The sequence below is a fragment of the Peromyscus leucopus genome, chromosome 1 (genome assembly GCF_004664715.2).
Source record: "Peromyscus leucopus breed LL Stock chromosome 1, UCI_PerLeu_2.1, whole genome shotgun sequence".
NCBI lineage: Eukaryota > Metazoa > Chordata > Mammalia > Rodentia > Cricetidae > Peromyscus > Peromyscus leucopus.
The window spans coordinates 19,491,640-19,509,804 of record NC_051063.1 but is presented as its reverse complement, the minus strand read 5'-3'; the positions used below and the strand labels follow the sequence as shown (position 1 = coordinate 19,509,804).

At 45.4% G+C, this 18,165-nt stretch overlaps 1 protein-coding gene across 5 annotated transcripts; it reads right to left on the bottom strand.

Moving 5' to 3' along the window:
- Nucleotides 1-10,987: 10,987 nt before the first annotated feature.
- On the bottom strand, nt 10,988-17,135 carry Dmrt2 (doublesex and mab-3 related transcription factor 2). Of its 5 annotated transcripts, none has more exons than XM_037205434.1 (5): nt 16,778-17,135; nt 15,541-16,113; nt 14,383-14,485; nt 12,704-12,784; nt 12,223-12,313 (listed from the first exon to the last, which is right to left on the bottom strand). In XM_037205434.1, the coding sequence occupies exons 2-4, from the start codon at nt 16,075-16,077 to the stop codon at nt 12,729-12,731; spliced, it is 696 nt and encodes a 231-aa protein (XP_037061329.1). In that variant the 5' UTR covers nt 16,078-16,113; nt 16,778-17,135; the 3' UTR covers nt 12,223-12,313; nt 12,704-12,728. The 5 variants fall into 5 exon arrangements, with proteins under 5 accessions (XP_028750024.1, XP_037061327.1, XP_037061324.1 ...); XM_037205441.1 differs by having other exon boundaries at nt 12,226-12,313; nt 12,708-12,784; XM_028894191.2 differs by lacking the exon at nt 12,704-12,784 and having other exon boundaries at nt 10,988-12,313.
- Between the last annotated feature and the right edge of the window lie 1,030 nt (nt 17,136-18,165).

Below are 18,165 nucleotides of genomic sequence, written 5' to 3'. Positions count from 1 at the left end.
AAATAGTTGGAGGGAAGACCATGGGTCAGGCACACAAAAAGAGTCTCTGTGTAGAAGTCTTCCCACAAAAGGACAGCAGGAATTAACTGAACCCATTAGATCTCACTCTCCGATTTGAATGAAGGATGTAGAGCATCGGAGAACAGTCAGATGGAGAAACAAAAGTCAAAGGATGCACGCAGAGAAAACAGTAAGACTTCAAGGGCAAGAAGGATGCAGAGTTACCAGTGGGGACCACAAGAAAGACAGACACAGTCCATCATGCCTCCCTCTTATTATTCAGCTGCTTGTAACCGGGACCTATGACAGAGACTTATTGTGTAAATAGTTACTTAGCTCCTGCAAAGCATGGATGTGGAATGAGGAACACAGTCCAAAGCTGATTTTGCAGATTCTCAAAGCACACAGGCATTCACCATCCTTTGGGTTTTTCCATTCCAGCCTTTTTTTTTTTTTTCTTTTAACCATAGCTGCCAACCTTCAGGTCAGAAGATGCTGGCAGAGGTCCGAATTCCAGAAAGAAATAGGTAGAAAAGAAAAACTTAAAAAGTGTTCATCCTCTCTTTTTAGAGAGATTTTCCTGAAGTTCCATGCATAACTGGCCACCTGCACCTCTGTGGCCACACCTTGATGCAAAGGCAAACTAGCCTGGAAAGTGTCGCCTTTTACCTGGGCGCATACCAGTCTAAAAGCTCTGTTACCAACCGACAGGAGAACAGACGTGAAGCGGCAACAAGCAGTTTCTGGTACTATCACTGGGGTAAGCATTCAGGAGCTAAGGGAGCCACACCTGGGCTGAGCCATCCTTCCCTATCCAGGCAGAGCCCTGTACCTGGGAGAACCGCTGAGTGCTGGGATTTCACATTCCCTATTCTAGTCTCCTTTGAATAAATCCTATGGGGTTGGTTGGTTGGTTTGCTTGTTTGTTTTTTAAATGACTTGGAGTTAACTTGTGGCTTTTTTTTTTTTTTCTACTTAAAAGAAACAGAACCAGCTGGATGTGGTGACACACATCTTTAATCTCCACACTCAGGAGGCAGAGGCAAGTAGATTTCTGTGAGTTCGAGGCTAGCCTGGTCTACAGAGTGAGTTCCAGGACAATCAGGGCTGCTAATAGAGAAACAATGTCTCAAAAAATAAAGAATAAATAAACAAAAAGAAGGAAAAGGGAAAAAATCACACATAAACCCAATTTTGAGCATATGTCTGTACACAAAATGTTCTGACTAAATATTCATTGAACTGGGCGGGGCGGGGAGGGGAGCATGTCAAGAGATGGCTTAGCAGTTAGGAGCACTGGCTGCTCTTCAAGAGGACCAGGGGTTGGATTCCCAGTACTCACACGGTGGCTCACAGCTGTCTGTTATTCCAGTTCCAGGGGATCAGATGCCCTCTTCTGGCCCCTATGGGCACTGCACATGAACGTGCACCATGCAGGCACAACACACACGCACATAAAATGAAAGAATATGTTTTAAATGTATTTGTTGAACTGAACTGGGTTTCAGGGGCAATCACACAGCTCTGTTGCTTATCCATAGTTGCTCCATGCCTGCCTTGAGCCTTCCACCCCTTACCCCTGACCACTGTGTTGAGGGCTTGGAGCTGTTTTCCACTAGGACTTTGCAAATACTCCATACAAAACTATAATCAACGGCCAGCTTCCAATGCCTTCTGGTGTGTTAACTGCCTTGAGTCTCCAGTGGCTTTAGTGTTAAAGTACCACTGTGGGCTGGGAGACGCTCCATGGGTAAAGGCAGAGGGAGGAGAAAGCCTGGTGTGTGCAGCAGTGAGCAACAAGAGATACTGTCTCAAATATGGTGAGAGGAGAGGACTGACTGACACCTGAAGACACCCTAGGTTGTCCTCTGTGCCCTTTGACCTCCCCACACACACTATGGTATTCACACTCACACGTGAGCATGCACGCGCGCGTGCACACGCACAAACACACACACTTAAAAAATAGATTGTCATCTATTGATTTTATACTCATAGTCACCATTCTTGAATACCATAGCAAACTGGGGAAGCTGAGGCAAAACCCACTAGCTCTCTCATGAAACCCCTGAATCCACAAGTCTTGTTTTTAAAGCCCTTACCATAAAAAAATGTGCAGAGAAGAATGAAAGAAAGCTGAATCCGGTCCAAATAACTGACGCCTGAAGTAACAGCGAATCATCGTGGACTGTTTTCAAGCGGAAATGTGGAAGAAAATGGCTGCCTGTGTTCAGAGAATATGTGGAAAGAAAAATAACCAGTGTGATTTGCTGAACTTCCTGACTACACATGTTTGAGAGCTGAAGTGCACCTGTGTGCATGCAAGCCAGAGGAACCCACTTGTGAGCCGTCCACCTTGGTTTTGGAGACAGGATCTCTCACTGGGACCTGAAACTCACCAATTCAGCTAGGCTGGCTGGCCAGCGGGCTCCAGGGATCTGCCCATGTTCATCTTCCTAGGCTGGGATTAGAAGCGCTAGCTACACCATTTGGATTTTGGCATGGGTACTGGAGATCCAACTCAGGTTCTCACGCCTGTATGGCAAGTACTTTCTCAATGAAACTATCTCACCAGGCCCCAGAGGGTACATTTTGGAAAGCGATATCTTAACTGTTGATTCCTCTCATAGCTCAACATTACCCAGCTTATAGAAGGTGCTTAATAAATATTGATGGAGCTAAATGATAGCAGTGTGTCAAATATAAAGACTCAGATTTACAGATTTGACTAATCTGAAAATAAAACCAAAGCTTAACTTTACTAAACTTGAATAGAATCAGATTTCACCTTAATGAATGTCAATTCAATCTATATTGATTTAAGCCACAGTAAATCTGATTTTTCAATCAAAATTGATTAAGTTGGCTAGATTAAGAGAACCATTTTCAGAATTCAGTGTTTATCATCACATTAAAAATTATTTTAACCTAATCAACCCTGAAAATTCAAAGATAAATTAATTTTATTCAAAAGCAAACCAGTGGGTCATATATACATATGACTTCCCACACTACTAAATCATAAGAATTTCACAAAAAAAAATCAGCAAATGTAAGGCATTTGTCCATCTAGATACTTGGGGGGGGGGGCGGTATTATTCAGTTAAATAAAAAGAAGGAAAAGGGAAAATGTATACAGCAGAGGTGGTGCAGTGTTCTTACTCACAGTGATGCATGACATCTGATCTTTAGTGGGTGGTTTCATTATGGCCTCTTCTAAATTGTAAGAATAAATTTGATGATAAAAGTATTTAGCCCAGAGGTGGTGGCACACACCTTTAATCTCAGCACTCTGGAGGCAGAGGCAGGCAGACCTCTGAGTTGGAGGCCAGCCTGGTCTACAGAGTGAGCTCCAGGGCAGCCAAGGCTACACAGAGAAACCCTGTATCTAGAAAAAAAAGAAGCACCTAAAACTATTTCAGCGAATTGCTAATATCTAATTGAATATTATTAGCCATAAATTTGTATTTACTGTCCATTTGCACTTTCAGTTTTTATCTTACTACACATGCTTTAATTCTTTCCCCCCAGAACCAACCTGTCCAGTCTCTATGTTTGATACAGTTTTAGTTTCCATATATATGTAAGATCTATATCAGAGTATAATGTTAATTTGCTTGATTATATATAAGTATTTCAAAACATTATGTTCCTATCTTAAATATGTATGTGGAGAGAGAGAGTGTGTGCTCTGTTTAAAGACTCAAAATTTTTTAATTATTCTAAAACATTTATAAAGATTGCTAATCTTTATAATTCTCACAGAAAGTTGTCATAAAATCATAAATTACACTGGGTGGTGGTGGTGATGGTGGTGCACGCCTTTAATCCCAGCACTCAGGAGGCAGAGCTAGGTCGATTTGTGTGAGTTCGAGGCCAGCCTGGTCTACAGAGCAAGATCCAGGACAGGCACCAAGACTACACAGAGAAACCCTGTCTCTTGCGGGGTGGGGGGGGGATGAATTACCAGAATTGGAGATAATTCTTATTAAATACTTCTTGTGTTAGAAAAATGTCTTTCTCTGTAGCCCAGGCTGGCCTAAAACTCATGGCAATCCTCCTGCCTGAGCCTCCCCATTGTGGTAGCTTGAGCCACCATGGCATTTGTATGCCAAGGCATTCGGTCGGTTGCAGGCTGGAGCAGTCTCTGCTGCCGGTGCATAGTGCAGGCGTCTGCTCCCTGTTCCTCATGAAGACCTCCAGATGCGTTTTTCACATACAGACAAGCCAAACCTGAAGGTGGTCGTCCTATCACTGTGCCTCTTTGACCCCTCCATGTCCTCTTCTGAGCCAGTCCAGCTTCTTCTAGAGACTCCAAGGGAACTTGACTCCCCTTCCCCCAAGATAACAACATTTCCTCTACATGAAATAAACTTTTTCCCCTGAGATAGCTCTGCTCAGGGCCACATCTGCAACATCCTGAACTTCACGATTAGACACGATTTGGAAGTCTTTTCACCACCCTCACTGGCAAATCCATCAATGACTACACTTAACATGCAATGCTCAAAGCTTGTTACACACTTCCATATCTGATCTGATGCAAGAGAAGGGTTGTGGCTAGCATTTCCTTTGATCTGGATGTCCTAAATGGAATCCAAGTTTGCATTAGCAGTTGCTCACAATTTTGACTCATTCTTGTTCCCTTTTGAACTTTGCAGTCCCCTATGACTCCCAGATCAGTTTCACATAAAACTAACAAGTTAACTCTCTTTCAACAGATTGCTTCATAATTAGGTGAAAGTTATTTTAATATCTGACATAAAATTTGTTCTTTGAGCTGGGCATAGTGATGCACACCTTTAACCTCAGCATGTAGACGGCAGAGGCAGGTGGATCTCTTCTAAATTTGAGGCCAGCCTGGTCTACATAGTGAGTTCCAGGACAGCCAGACCTATAGAGCGAGACCCTGTCTCAAAATAAATAGATTTGCCCTTTGATCAAGAATTTTAGGTTAGTCCAACTAACCAACTATAGCAGCCACCACCTCCCGACAATACCATCCCCAAGTTTGATAAGCACTGTTTATCCTTTTATTTGCCAACTAGAATATGGGTGAAGATGAAAGGATCTGGGAGCCAGGAAACAAATGACCTTCCACAAAATTAATATTAATATATTGCTCAATGTTGTAGAAGCTAGCCGTTCAAACAGCTGCAAACCTCTATGACTTCATTGTTACTGTCTTAGTCAGAGTTTCTATTGCTGTGAAGAAACACCATGACAACTCTTAAAATAAAGAGACCACGGCAACTCTTATAATGGAAAACTCATATAAAGGCTTACAGTTTCAGAGGTTTAGTCCATTTACCATCATGGTGGGATATGGTGGCATGCAGGTAGACATGGTGCTGGAGAAGGAGTTACATCTTTGGTCTTGATCCCACAGGCAACAGGAGGTGAACTAAGATACTAGGTGTGGCTTGAGCATATATGAGATCTCAAAACCCACCCCCACAGTGACACACTTCCTCCAACAAGGCCATACCTACTCCAACAAAGTCACACCTCCTGAGAGTGCCACTGCTTTGAGCCTATGGGAGCCAGCTACATTCAAACCACAGTTACCAATTCTGAAACCCTTCATCCTGAAAGACTTTGCCTAGGTGCCTTGCTAGACTGGGATATAATTTGCCTATGCCGCCCCTCTTGGTACCTCTGTAATAGCTGTAACAAAGAGTCAATGCATTAGTTTGGCATCTCAGCTTGACAACATCTCAGGTACCTTCTTATAATAATATCCTGTGTAAACAATTTGATGATGACTGAGAGGGGCAGATGACTGAGAGTAGTCCATGCTACTTAGCAACATCAAGCAGTGACTACATGGTTGCAAGACACCTCAGTGCTTGCCAGCATGTTGTCTTAAGTATGCTAGTTCCAACTGGGATAGGGATGAAGTCACTTCTCCAGTTCTCTTTGTTACCCTGAAAATAATAATAGACACAATCTTCAACGCAGTTAGTAAATCTGAAGTGCCCCTTTCCCTTGCTTATCTCCAGCAAGGACTTAAATTTTGATCACAGTCATGAAATGTAAATGCACATGGTCTTCGGTTTGACCTCAACTCAAAACAAAGAAAATGACAAGTACATACATCTTAAGCCAGAGGCTTAAAGGAGAATAACTTACCAGGTCTTGGGGAGGTAAAGGGGACCTCTTGGGGACCTCTTCCTAGTCCTCTCCTTCCTGTCAAGAGCCACCCTGCATGCAGAGGCCACAGACTTTCAATCACTGCTCACATGCCGGACAGGTGTGGTGGGCCAGGTGTATCTAGGTGGGTGGTCTGTGTTCCTGAAGAGTTTAGCATTAGGAAATCTCCATCCTGCTAGGTTTAAGTTCTATTCTCCAAGGTGACAGTAATCATCCATAAAGTAGGTAAGGATGTTCTTATCTCTGAATGCCAGGTCCTTTGTCCTATATCGTGACTGGTAGCAGGCATGCCTTCCACCCCAGGCTTATAACAGGGGCTCATTTTTAGACTCATCAAATATCATAAATAACGTGCTTAGTTCCCCAGCTAAGAATGCCTATTAAAAGATTCTTCTTGTGGCCAGCAAAAATGTTCCTTTCCAGTCATATACTAGAGATAATAAATGCAAATACCATTTCTAAATTAGATGGCTCTAAATGCGTGTGCTTATTATTATTGCACATTTACCACTACATCTTGCCAACCCATTTCCAGGTGTCTCCGTCTAGCATGTTCTAAATGCGTTTAAACCAAACAAGTTTGAAGCCAAAATAATGAAGCAGGTGAAACATGATAAAAGCTTAATATAATCATAAAAATTAATGTAAGTGGGTGCCACTGGCCCAGGTTTGTATAATGGGGAGTCCAGCCATCTCAGAAACTATTAGCTCCATGAACTGGGCCCCAGTTGTGGAAATTAGCCACAGCAGTAGACCTAGAATAGAAATAAAGAAGTTGATCCAAAATTCATGAAATCTGGTGGGCTGTAATAATTCTTGTCTCAATTGAAAACACAGCCTTGACATTAAGTGATGTCTTTATTATTCAACTGGGAATTGTGGATTCTTGTTTCTTCATCTTGACCTTCAGCCATTTCTTTTTTCCTTTAGCACCTCAGAGACTCTGCTTAAGGAGTTGTGGAACATTTCTTAATACAAGTTGCAGCCTTTCCTTACACAATTGGAATTCAGCTTTTAAGTTCAAATGACTGATAACACACTCAGACTCATACCAAAAAGTATGTAACAGATATCAGAGCCTCTATACGAGACAACCGCGTTGAGAGGAAATACTGTACCAGCTGAGGGAGGTACAGAGTGGGAGGGCTGTCTACCTGAGAAAATTCAGTTTCCAAGGGCAGGAAGTGGATAAATCGGTTGGTGGGGCCTGGGTGATGAGAGGGGAATGTCTGTACCCAAACAAGTGGCCAGGAGCAGTTCAAAGAGATGTGCACGCAGTTGTGACTTGCATGTGGTCTGCGCGCATCTGACCAAGTGTCACATGCCAGGAATACGGCCCCCAGTGCGGTGATATTAAGCTGGTGGGAAGGGCAAGAAGTGGAACCTCTGGGAGTTGGTTAGACTCTCAGGGGCACCAGCCTCGGAAGATATTACTGCAGTTTTTGTGGTCTTTGCCTGGGTCTTAACCTACTCAAACCACCAAAGGGTTAGACGAAAGGGAAATTTTTTCGATATTAATGTATATGGAATTATTCATGCTAATAATATTATCTTTGCATTAGTATCCACAACCCACGGCGCATTGCATTAGACGTGCATTAAAGTAATGGAAATGTAATCATTTGCTACTGAAAGTGTGGTCTGAAGCCAGTAGCATCAACATCTGGGAACTTGCTAAAAACCGTAGGCCCACCCAGACCAGCAGGATCAGAGTCTGCATTTTTCCAAGGGTCCAGGAAACTCAATTGTCCATTAAAGTTTAAGAAACACTGTCGTCAGCTTTTGAAAACTGCAAATAGAGCAAAAACTAACACCTGATCAATTGACATGGAAGGAAAACAACTCATTAAAACTGCATTATTGTATTGTGAGTTAAACTGAGAGAAGGGGAGAATGTTTTATTAGCCCTTAAGTCCTCAAGAAATGATGCAAGCCAAATCTATCCATTACCTTGAACATCGAAAGTGATCAAAGTGAACCAGGAGTTCGGCTTAATATGTCAGAAAGAGAGTTCTTTGAAGACTGGAAGCTTTCAGGGAAGTCCGATGATTTTAAAAAGCAAATAGCCAGCCAAGAACAGAGCTCTGATTACGTGGCTAATGGTAGATTTGGTAGGTTGAAATTCTAAGAACTCGTCATCACAGCAAAACTAATAAATTTGCCAGGAAAAGTACTCTCCCTCATAAACATTCGAGGACAATAAAATTCCAGTCACTTGCATTGTGAGAAAAACCACTAATAGCCACAGCCAACTGGATTCACTTAATGGGATTAAAGTGATCTAGAGACAGGACAAAGAAGACGTCCCACTTGGTCATAGATACAGAAGGAAAAATACTGACAAATAGGAGTATTCAAAATTAAGATTCCCCACAGTTGGTAAAAGGTTCCCCTAAGATGCCTGAAGCCCTGCATTCCATCCCCAGCACTGCCTAAAACCAGGTGTGGTAGCACATGCCTGTAACCCCAGTGTTCAGGAGATGGAGGCAGGAGGACCAGAAGTTCAAGGTCATTCTCTGCCATATAACCTACACTACAGGAGACCCTGGAGAGAGGGTGCTGGGTGGGGCGAGGGGATGAGAATAAATCCATCTTTGGATGAAGAACCCCTTCTCACTGAGATATTTTAAAATGGTATGTTTCTAATGAGTTTCCCCTTGTTGATTCTGGTGTGGTTCAATGTTCAGTTTACATGTAAGGCTTTATACAAAAGGCAAATTGTCAGAAGAAAAACAAAAGTGAGTGACTGTGTAGATAAACCCCAGGTGACTAAAGGCAGACCTCTAACACCTAACACTGGGGCAGACTTGGCTGGAAACCACCTTTTCCACTTAATGATAATCCTCAGCAGCTATTGAAATCTCTGCCTGCTTTCTGTTCTGTTTCCCTGGCAAGCTTCCATTTGCTCTGGCTTTTGCAAGAGTAACAGTAAGTAAATTTGACTCAACAAAACCAAGTATTATTTTACAAGTACAAACTGAAAATCAACCTAGGTTTGGGCTTGGGTGTTTGAAACTGATGCTAATTTTAAGCAGCAACCCAGAGAATCCCTGGAGGTTTATATGAGCTAATCAGTAGCACAAGCATTTTCAATAGATTTTAAATGTTTTCAAGAGCAAGCAAGAAACTCTTTATGCTGTTGAAATCCCTGTCCCTTTTCCACAAGCCCAAAACGGTTTTGATATCCAGACGTGCCCAGTGGTAGCCCTCTCGGTGAAATAGCTAAACCTTGTCTTCCGTAGTGAGGTGACTTTGATATCTTAGAACTTCAAAGGTTTTATTACATTGTTTATTTACGTGTGTGTGTGTGTGTGTGTGTGTGTGTGTGTGTGTGTATGTGTGTGTGTGCATTGTTCATGTACTTGCATGTGGAGGTCAGAGGACAACTTGCAGGAACCGGTCTTCTTCACCGCTCAGCCATCATCTTAGCTGTGAAACTTGAACTTGATTTGGATCCACAAGTGAAGTGAGAATGCTTTGTTCATTTGGTGTGGCTATGGTTTTTTGAGACAGGGTCTTGCCACACAGCCCATGGTGGCTTTGAACACACCACCCTCCTGCCACTATCAACACCCTCCAACCTCCAAGTGCGTGAATTATCTGTGCAACAAGGGTGTCACGAATTCCAGACTGGCCTCAAAGTGGATAGGTAGCCAAGGATGACCTTGAACTTCTGATCCTCCTGCCTCCACCTCCCAGTGCGGGGATCACTAGAGCAGCCTGGTTTACACAGTGCAGGGGCTCAGACCCAGGACTTTGTGCACGCTAAGCAGGAACTCAAATCATCCCGAGCCCACAGGTGACCATCGAAGATTAGTATCTTCACAACCGTCTCACACTCATTTTATCAAACTTCTGACGCAACATTTAATATCTTGTGAAGCATAACAAGAGGGTAACAAAGAATTTACAAATGGTAGGGGAGAGAAGCTGTCTGTGTTCTAGGATAAATATCCGCAGGCTTCAGCAAGTGCCTGTTTATAACATTTGAATAATAAATGTTTTGAATCCCAGAAGAAAATTGTGCTGACAGCCTTTGACACAGGTACACCCGTGAGAGGTGTAAACAGGTAGTTAGGGGCCAGCTGAGAGTTGACAGGGCCTACATCTAAACGACCATTGTCACCAATCTTTCAGGACTAGTGAACTAACTCAAGAGCCAGTGGGGATTTGACACCACTGTGGGCAAAATGGACTGCACCCAATAAGGAGAACTGATCTGTGATCACCAGGAAACTAAAGACATGGTATGTTTAGAACAACTAGAAATATCCAAAGGTATGTCCCTTTCCTAAGGAGGCTTAGAGCTTGATGTACAGAGTCCTACCTGAGGAAGAAACAGGCCCAGAGAATTCACATCCATCCATCTCCAAACACACGATCAAATACATGATCTTGTTGTACGTGATTCCCCTTCTAATTATTCCAACTTTGTCAAAGCACATGAAACCAAGGTTCCATCAATATGCAAACAGCCCAGACTCCATCCCCAAGTTCCCTTTGCCTCCGTCTTAAAAAGTTAAAGTGAGATAGATAGATATTATAGATCTATAATAAAATACTTGTTTCCTTAAAGAAGCACCAGGAATGTAGTATAGAGAAAAAAGAGCATTCGCCCAGCATGTGTGAGGCCCTGAATTTGACTCAAACTACCTGCAAATTTTTTTTAAAAATGCAAACAAAAGCATTATAAGCTTATAGGTATTCTCCTGTGGCTCACAAAGACCATTAAGGGTGCTTGAAAGCACATAGGCTTATGGAAAAATAAGGAACGCATTTCTAAGACACGAGCTTTTCAATCTAGACAGCTGTTTGCTTCAACAAATACTGGGTCTTTGGAAGACGATGTTATTTTTATTGCTTTTTGGAGTGCCGTGTAAAGCATAGAACCTTACAATTTGCATAGTAAGCAGTTTCCATCTTTAAATATACTCACGTGATAAGAAAAGATACATGCAGAGGAAATACATAGGATCTTAGGAATCATCATTTACATTAGAAATTTCTTTATACAAACATCTTAACTTTAAAAACAGAAAAGGCATCTACAAAGACCCCCTCTGAGACTGTAGAAAAATCCAGCTCTCCATTTAAGCAGCCTTTCACTGAGAGACGTGAGTGATGGCAGATGAGGGCCTCTTAAGAATAGATTCAACAGAAAATGACAACGGCTCGTTCGCCGAGAGTTTCGTTCCAACTTGTTTGGCTACAAAGAGGTCTTTGGCGCATCTGTCTATTGTAAATGTGTACTTCTGGTTCTCCTTCACCAAACACTCTCTGTGCTTCTTTGGGGTCCCTTCAAAGGCTTCTTTGACAAATGGTGTTTTCAACTCAAGGCCTGATTTGTCATTGAGTGTCTGCTGGAATACTGAGTGGAATGGATTATGTTTAAGTGGCAGAGGGTGCCTAGTGTTTTCTTTGCTGATCTTGGTTAAGACGTGCCCTTGAGCTGCCAGGCCGTCCATATCAATGGGAGAGAAATTCCGCCTGGGTGGGGAGAAGGCAGACCTCTCAGGGACAACGTGGTGAGCCTGAAGGTCAGTTCTTGAGGTTGGGGCCTCAGGTAGATGTGGCAGCACCAGGGAGCCTTCCGGTTTGGGTGGCATCATGTCATGTTCTGCACTGAGGCCATCCTGAACTCGGGTTCCTTTCAAGTCCCAGCTGGCCCCAGGCTTCAGGGCTTGAACAGAAGTGGTAGCATTTAGCAGGTATTGCTGGTAGAGAAGGGTGTCACTAATGGGACCAACGCATTTGGGCCAAACTAAAAATCGTGAGGAGAGGGGATATTGTCTGTAAGTTGTGGCCACACTGACATTAGAAGAAATTAGTTCCATATTCCCCGACCCTGAATACTGCATGGTGAGATCAAGGCAGGTTGGTAAAAAATTACAGAAGTCCTTGCTTGGGGGCTCCCCCGTAGTGGGGCTGTAGGCACTTTTGTAAGAACTGTATTCGGGTCCTGGCACCATACGGTTGGGCAAGAACAAGGCGGCAGCTTGGGAAGTCTCCAACATCTCCCTCTCTTTATATTCTCTCTCCAGCATAATGTTCTCCAACTCTTTGTCAGCAAAGGCTCTTCTCTTCCTCATCCTATCACTAACAGGTGGAGGCAGAGGAAGGGCCCCTCCCAGGTAAGTCTCCGCTGTTATTGGGCGATAGCCTAAAATAAGCAAGTATTGCAAAGAAAGCAGATTAACACCCTGACAAGAAGAATCTGGAGATCCAGAAGGCAAAAGTAACATCACAAAGCACAGGATAATCAGTTGCAATTCCATATCACTGATAGCTTAATATAGAAAGCAAAAGTATAGGTTTAATTTAAGATGACTTCCCTTTGGGGAAAGGTGCCCCTATGGCAGCTCCTGGCTGTCGTTTTTGTTAGTAGAGATATGTCTGCTTGCCTGCTTCAGCAAGTGTACTATATCGACCGAGATTTTAATATTCTTCCCAGGTCCCTAGACATTGGCACACAAATCTATTTTCATCAATGTTTCATTGCCCGTATCATCTTTTTTTTTTCTTTTTGCATTATTATAAAAGATATCTATACCTACAGCTGATGTCACTTTTATTTTCTAAAGATGTCTCATTATGTACACATTGTTACAGCTGTAGAATAATCCAAGGAGAACTAGGAAAAAAAGAAAAAGAAAGTTAAAGAAGATTAGTAAGGAGAAAAAGAAGAAAGACTTGAGGACACAGAGAAGCACAGAAAAACTAAAAAGAGCTGTTAACTAGTCCAAACACACAGCCCACCTAACAATCCAGCCAGGCTTCCCCTTGACCTCTTGAACAAACAAAGCAAGACAAAACAATAATGGGGGGGTGGGAGGGGAGGAAAGCATCTCCAGCTACAGATCTCAAGCATCCTCCCCCACCTCAAGTTCATTCGTGTTGGCCAAATACCAAAAGGGCTGAACAAGCAGTCATTAAGATGCAGATGAAATCATGCACAGTTTATAAACAGAGACAAAATCAAAAACTAACAGAACATAAATTGAATGCTCGGAGTATTTCACCACTCCCAAACACTCAACACTAGCAGATTTTTCGGAAGATCCAGTATGGTATTTGTATTTACACAGTGACAAACCCATTATACTCATTTGCAAGTAAAAGACAAATTGAAAATTATTGTCTCCACTTCTAGGCTAAGTGTTTGCCAGAAAGTCATTTCCTTGAATTTACTATTTCCATTGAGTCCTCAAATGTCTCAACTTGCTTTGGCAGAATTTTCAATTGATCAGTGTGGTCCCTATGGTTATACATGATTACCTACTTTGCAGCCAAATTCAAAACTCTCTCTAAGGCCAGAAGTGCACAGCACAGACTGAGACACAAACTTTAAAACTGTCCAGCATCAGCTAAGCTCAGAAGCCTCAGAAGAAAGAAAAAAGAAAAAAGAAAGAAAAAAAAAAAACTCAGCTGCCCACTTCAAGGAACCCGGAAACCCTTCTGTTTAAGCTGAACTGATTAAAGTGGATGTAACTTCACCGTAGATAAAGGCAAAGGAAACGTAAAGAATGTCACAGAAACTGGTGATGGCCAATACATTGCCTAACCAGTCAATAAATAAACGCCATGCCGAAATCCAAATGCTTTGGAAAAGCATCGCTATTTTAAGAAAAATCCACGTGTCTCTAGGGTTGGCAGAAAATAAGCCACAGGGAGACCCCGACTGGCAGCTGCTCAGCGAGCCTCTCCAGTTCCCTGGTTGGATTCAAATCCTTTCCCACTCTACAGCTTTGACTGACAGGAGCGGTAGGAAGGAAGTGTGGGGAAGCAGCAATCATCTAGATTTCCAGAGGAAAACAGAGCAACGCTCAAGAGTGAAACTTGAGGCTAGAGGTGACTCTTGGTCACAGCTGTAATCTTCTTGCTTGGCTTGCTCTGCCCACTAAACTCCTTCAATAACTATGAGAGTGGGGTGGGAGTGAGTTTGAATTGTTGCACTTCCAGGATCACCTGACAGTGTATTTTTGTATGTCCCTCACACTGGGACAAATTTCACAGGCGCTGCAACGGGGGACATTAACTAGTCAGAGTTAAAAAACTAGTGGTAAAAAACTGCGAGAGTGTGACATGCACTTTCCAGGTATGAGTTCCCTTCCCCGAGGCAAACTTCGAAGATTAGCTCCTTCCTGGGTTAATACAAACGTCAGGCGTCTAAATAATAAGCATCCCTCAACTCGATTTAAAAAGCCAAAGGACAACTTGACGTTATTTTACCTTCTAAAATGCTTTTGGCCAGCAGACTTGGCGCCCTGACTTGCCTCTGGTACACCGCTTTCCGCTCGTAATTATTCTGTTTCCCAGAAAGCCCCTTCTTGTCCTGTGAACACAAGAAACAATCGTGAGAGTCGGGGAGGGGCATCCGCAAAGCCTCTAGAACTCTCCCCAACCTAAAACGTATTTGTTTCGCCGTTTCTTATGAAAAATTATTCCAAAGAAAATTAATGGGAGCGCCCCTTCATCTCAGCTCAGCCCCTAGAGGGCCACCCCCCGCTTTCTCTAGCTATCGCTCCAGAAGGTACTTAAGGAGACATCTAGAGGAAGGCGAGATCCACAGGCAAGGAGACTTTAGGAACCGGCCTGGGAGAACTGGGTTGGGGCGATGGTTGCCTCTCCAGGACGCATCCACTAAGCTGAAGGTACCCAGAAACTGACCAAGACAGAGCGGTTTCTCCCCTAGGTAGAGTAGACAACGATGGGGTGCCAGAGACTGAGGGAGTCTTCTGTGTCTGCCTGTTCTCTGGAGAAGGGTAGTGCGTGAAGGCTGAAGAAACTCGTCAAGGACACTAGCCTGGAAACCCTCTGGTCGCTACCGGGCTGCTCCCAACCCAGTGAGCTGCAGAGAAGCCTAGCAAGGCAGGGCAGGCTCTCCTCTAACTAGGAAAGAGATTGAACCCAGGTCCAGAGCCACCGGAGGTCCCCCGAGCAACCTTGGGCTGAGGGACTCCTACTCAGACTGCATTTTTGTCTCCTCTGGAAAATGGGCATCAAGTTCGGTGTCAAGGTGACACCGCACGGTGACCGCACCGCGTGTGGCTTTATTCTCTGTGGGCGTTAGTTATCAACGCAGTGACTGGACACACCGCACTGTCAAACACCCCCCTCCCTCCCCGACCACCTGCAAAACTAACCCTAAAATATTTTTTAATGACTTTTCCGTAGTGTCCCAAATGGAGCTAATTATTTTCAAGGCCACTCTTTGCTTTTTAAGCTGGAGACTTTTCCAGCACGTTCTGCAGCGATGCCCACGGCTTTCGCTCCCGAACCCTCAGACCAGCGTGGGCAGAGCGTCTGCACCTCTTCTGCGGCTAAGGGACTCCCCAACCTGGCTGGGCACGCACCCTCGAGGCGCACCCCAGGCCCAAGGGCACCCACCTCGGTGGCCTGCTGCCTCCGGAGCGCCACCTGGGCGGCCATGACACGCTGGCGCTCCACCACGAGCAGGCAGTTGGCGCACTGGCAGTCCCGCCAGCGACAGAAGCGCTTGTGGCCCTTGAGACAGGACACCACGCCGTGGTTCCGGCAGCGCGCGCACTTGGGCGTGCGGCTCAGTTTGCGTGGCTCTGCGCCGCCACCCGCGGTGGCACAGCGCTCGGGGGCTGCGGCGGCGGCTGGCAGAGCCTGAGCCGCAGGCGGTGGCCTGGGTGCCAGTCCTCCAGGCTGCTCTGGCCGGCCCGGCACCTCCGGCACCTCCGCGGACGCGCCCGGCTCCTCGCCGTCCCCCTCGTCCTCTGCGTCTTCATCCTCCTCGTCTTCGTCCTCGTCCTCCTCGACGTCCCCATCAGCCGTTGACGGACTGGGTCCCTGAGGCGTGGCCCGCAGCGGAGCCCCACAGCCACCCTCCTCCAGCTCTAGGCTCTCCACGTCGATCTCCCAGTCCCCGGCTCCCGGGACCGCCTGCCCTTCCGTCATGGCGCTAGGCTCTCGCTGGGCTCGGTTGCTGGCACTCTAGGGAGACAGAAAGGGGCCCGAAGACCGGCCCGTCGCAGTCAGGGACCCTCTCTGAGCCTCGGCCCAGAACTTCTGCAAGGCCAGAAGTTACCCAGTGTCCTTCTGGTCCCTACAAAACAGGCAACACGGACCCAGAGATCCACCACTCAACGAAGGTTTTAATTTACTAATTCCAAGTGGTCTGTGCACCTGACCTTTAACCGCAGCCCTGTCTGGCCTTTCCAGACAAGTCACCCACTGACCTTACACACTCGCCGGTTTAAGCCACTTGTCAAGCTTTTCCACAGACGGCTAGCATGGCCATGAGGCATATAAAACTGTCGGTAGAACAATTATCTTTCCTTTGATTACAAGGGACCTTAAAATCACATTTCCCAATTGTCCTTCATTGACCTACGCCTCCACAAAGACTCTGGAGAGGTCTTCGCCTCACTCCCCTTCCCCTAAACCAACGCTGTGCTGCTATTAGAGGGCCCACGCATACACAGGAAGCTGGTCTGGCATCAGTAATGTGTGGGCCGCACAGGGTTGATGGAACTTGATTTTCATCTTTAAAGCAAGACAGCCAGAAACAGAAAGGATCAGTAATGATGATTCATGCCCCCACCCACCCACCCCCGTACCCTCCCTGACTCGCGAGCGGCGACATCACAACACTCACCAACACTCAGAGGCCCAGGCTAGCAACCCAGTTAAAAGATATCCAGCTTTAGGATCGCTCTCGGGAGCTGCAAGCAGTAGGAGCAAATTGAACCAGGGATCTGACAGCAGGAGGCCAGAGCCCACTGGATGGTGGAGAAGGACAGAGGCAGGAGGTGAGTCAAGTCCTCTGCAACCTCACCCGGTACATCCCAAATTCTGCAAAGTTCGGTTCGGTCCTCTGCAGCCTGGGTCGCTTGACTTCGCTTTCCACTTCTGGCCCAAACTGGGCAGGAAAGGTGGGGCTCGGACCCAGGACTCTGCGGCAGGCGCACTCTGCTTGCTTTCTGCAGAGCAGTGTCGCTCACTGCAGTCCCGGGCCTCCGCGCCCCTTCCTAGTATTATCCACCCACCCACACCCACCCCCGAACTCCGCGTCCTCTGGTTGGTCGGTTGTCAGGCGGTGTGCACGCCGATTGGCTGAAGCACTCAGGCTGAGCGCCCTCCTTCCCAGCACCGCGGACGCTTCCCTCCCGGCACTGCCGCGCCCGAGTCCACCCGCCAGCCTTCGCTGCAGCGGGGTCCCTGATCCAGGAGCTGAACCTGGAAGTGCAAGCAGCGATTGCGGCGGAGAAGTCGCCCGTTTATCTCGCGGACTAGGGAACAAGCTGAGTCTCACTCTTATGCATCGTGTTGTTCTCGAGAAGGTAACTAAGAGGTAGAGATCAGAAAGGTTAGAGGTGATTTCTATCGGTATTCTCATCGTATTTCACCATCGACCGGCAGCTGGGCAGCGGAAAAGAGGCCGCAGCCTAAAGAGGCACACTGGCATCTTTCTCTCCACATGAACAAGTCCATGCTTATCTTGCAGGACAGCGCCTAGTTGTCTTACAAATATCTGTATTTTGTGGTTAACTCTGGAGCGCAAAACAGTTCTCTACTTTCACAGAGCTGGGCAGGTGGCCGCCTCAACTACAGGTCACTTACATTTTCCTGCTGCCACTGGAGAGCACAGTTCATATTGGAGAAAATGGAAATCATCCACGCCATTAGCAATTTTAGATACAAAAATATTCAATCTAAGCATGCATTTATACAATTTTTAAACTGCTTTTTAGCATGCGTGAATAAGTGTTTATAAAGAAAATGAACTTCCTTCCCTCTCTCTCAAAATACCCTGCACAGAAATGTTTGAAACAAAGTTAGATTTCCCAGGAATCGCAAGGAAGTCCCTTAAGCTGTATTCTATAGATCTCAAGCTCAATGTGAAATCCCACCGACGCGTTTGTAGTCTCGCCTTTAAATTCAGCCCTCTGCAGGAGAAACGGCTTTAAAAACACTTGATTGTCGTTCTCCTGGACTTGCGGTAGACCCGTGATGGATATTTGTTGAAGGGAGACAGTTTCCGAG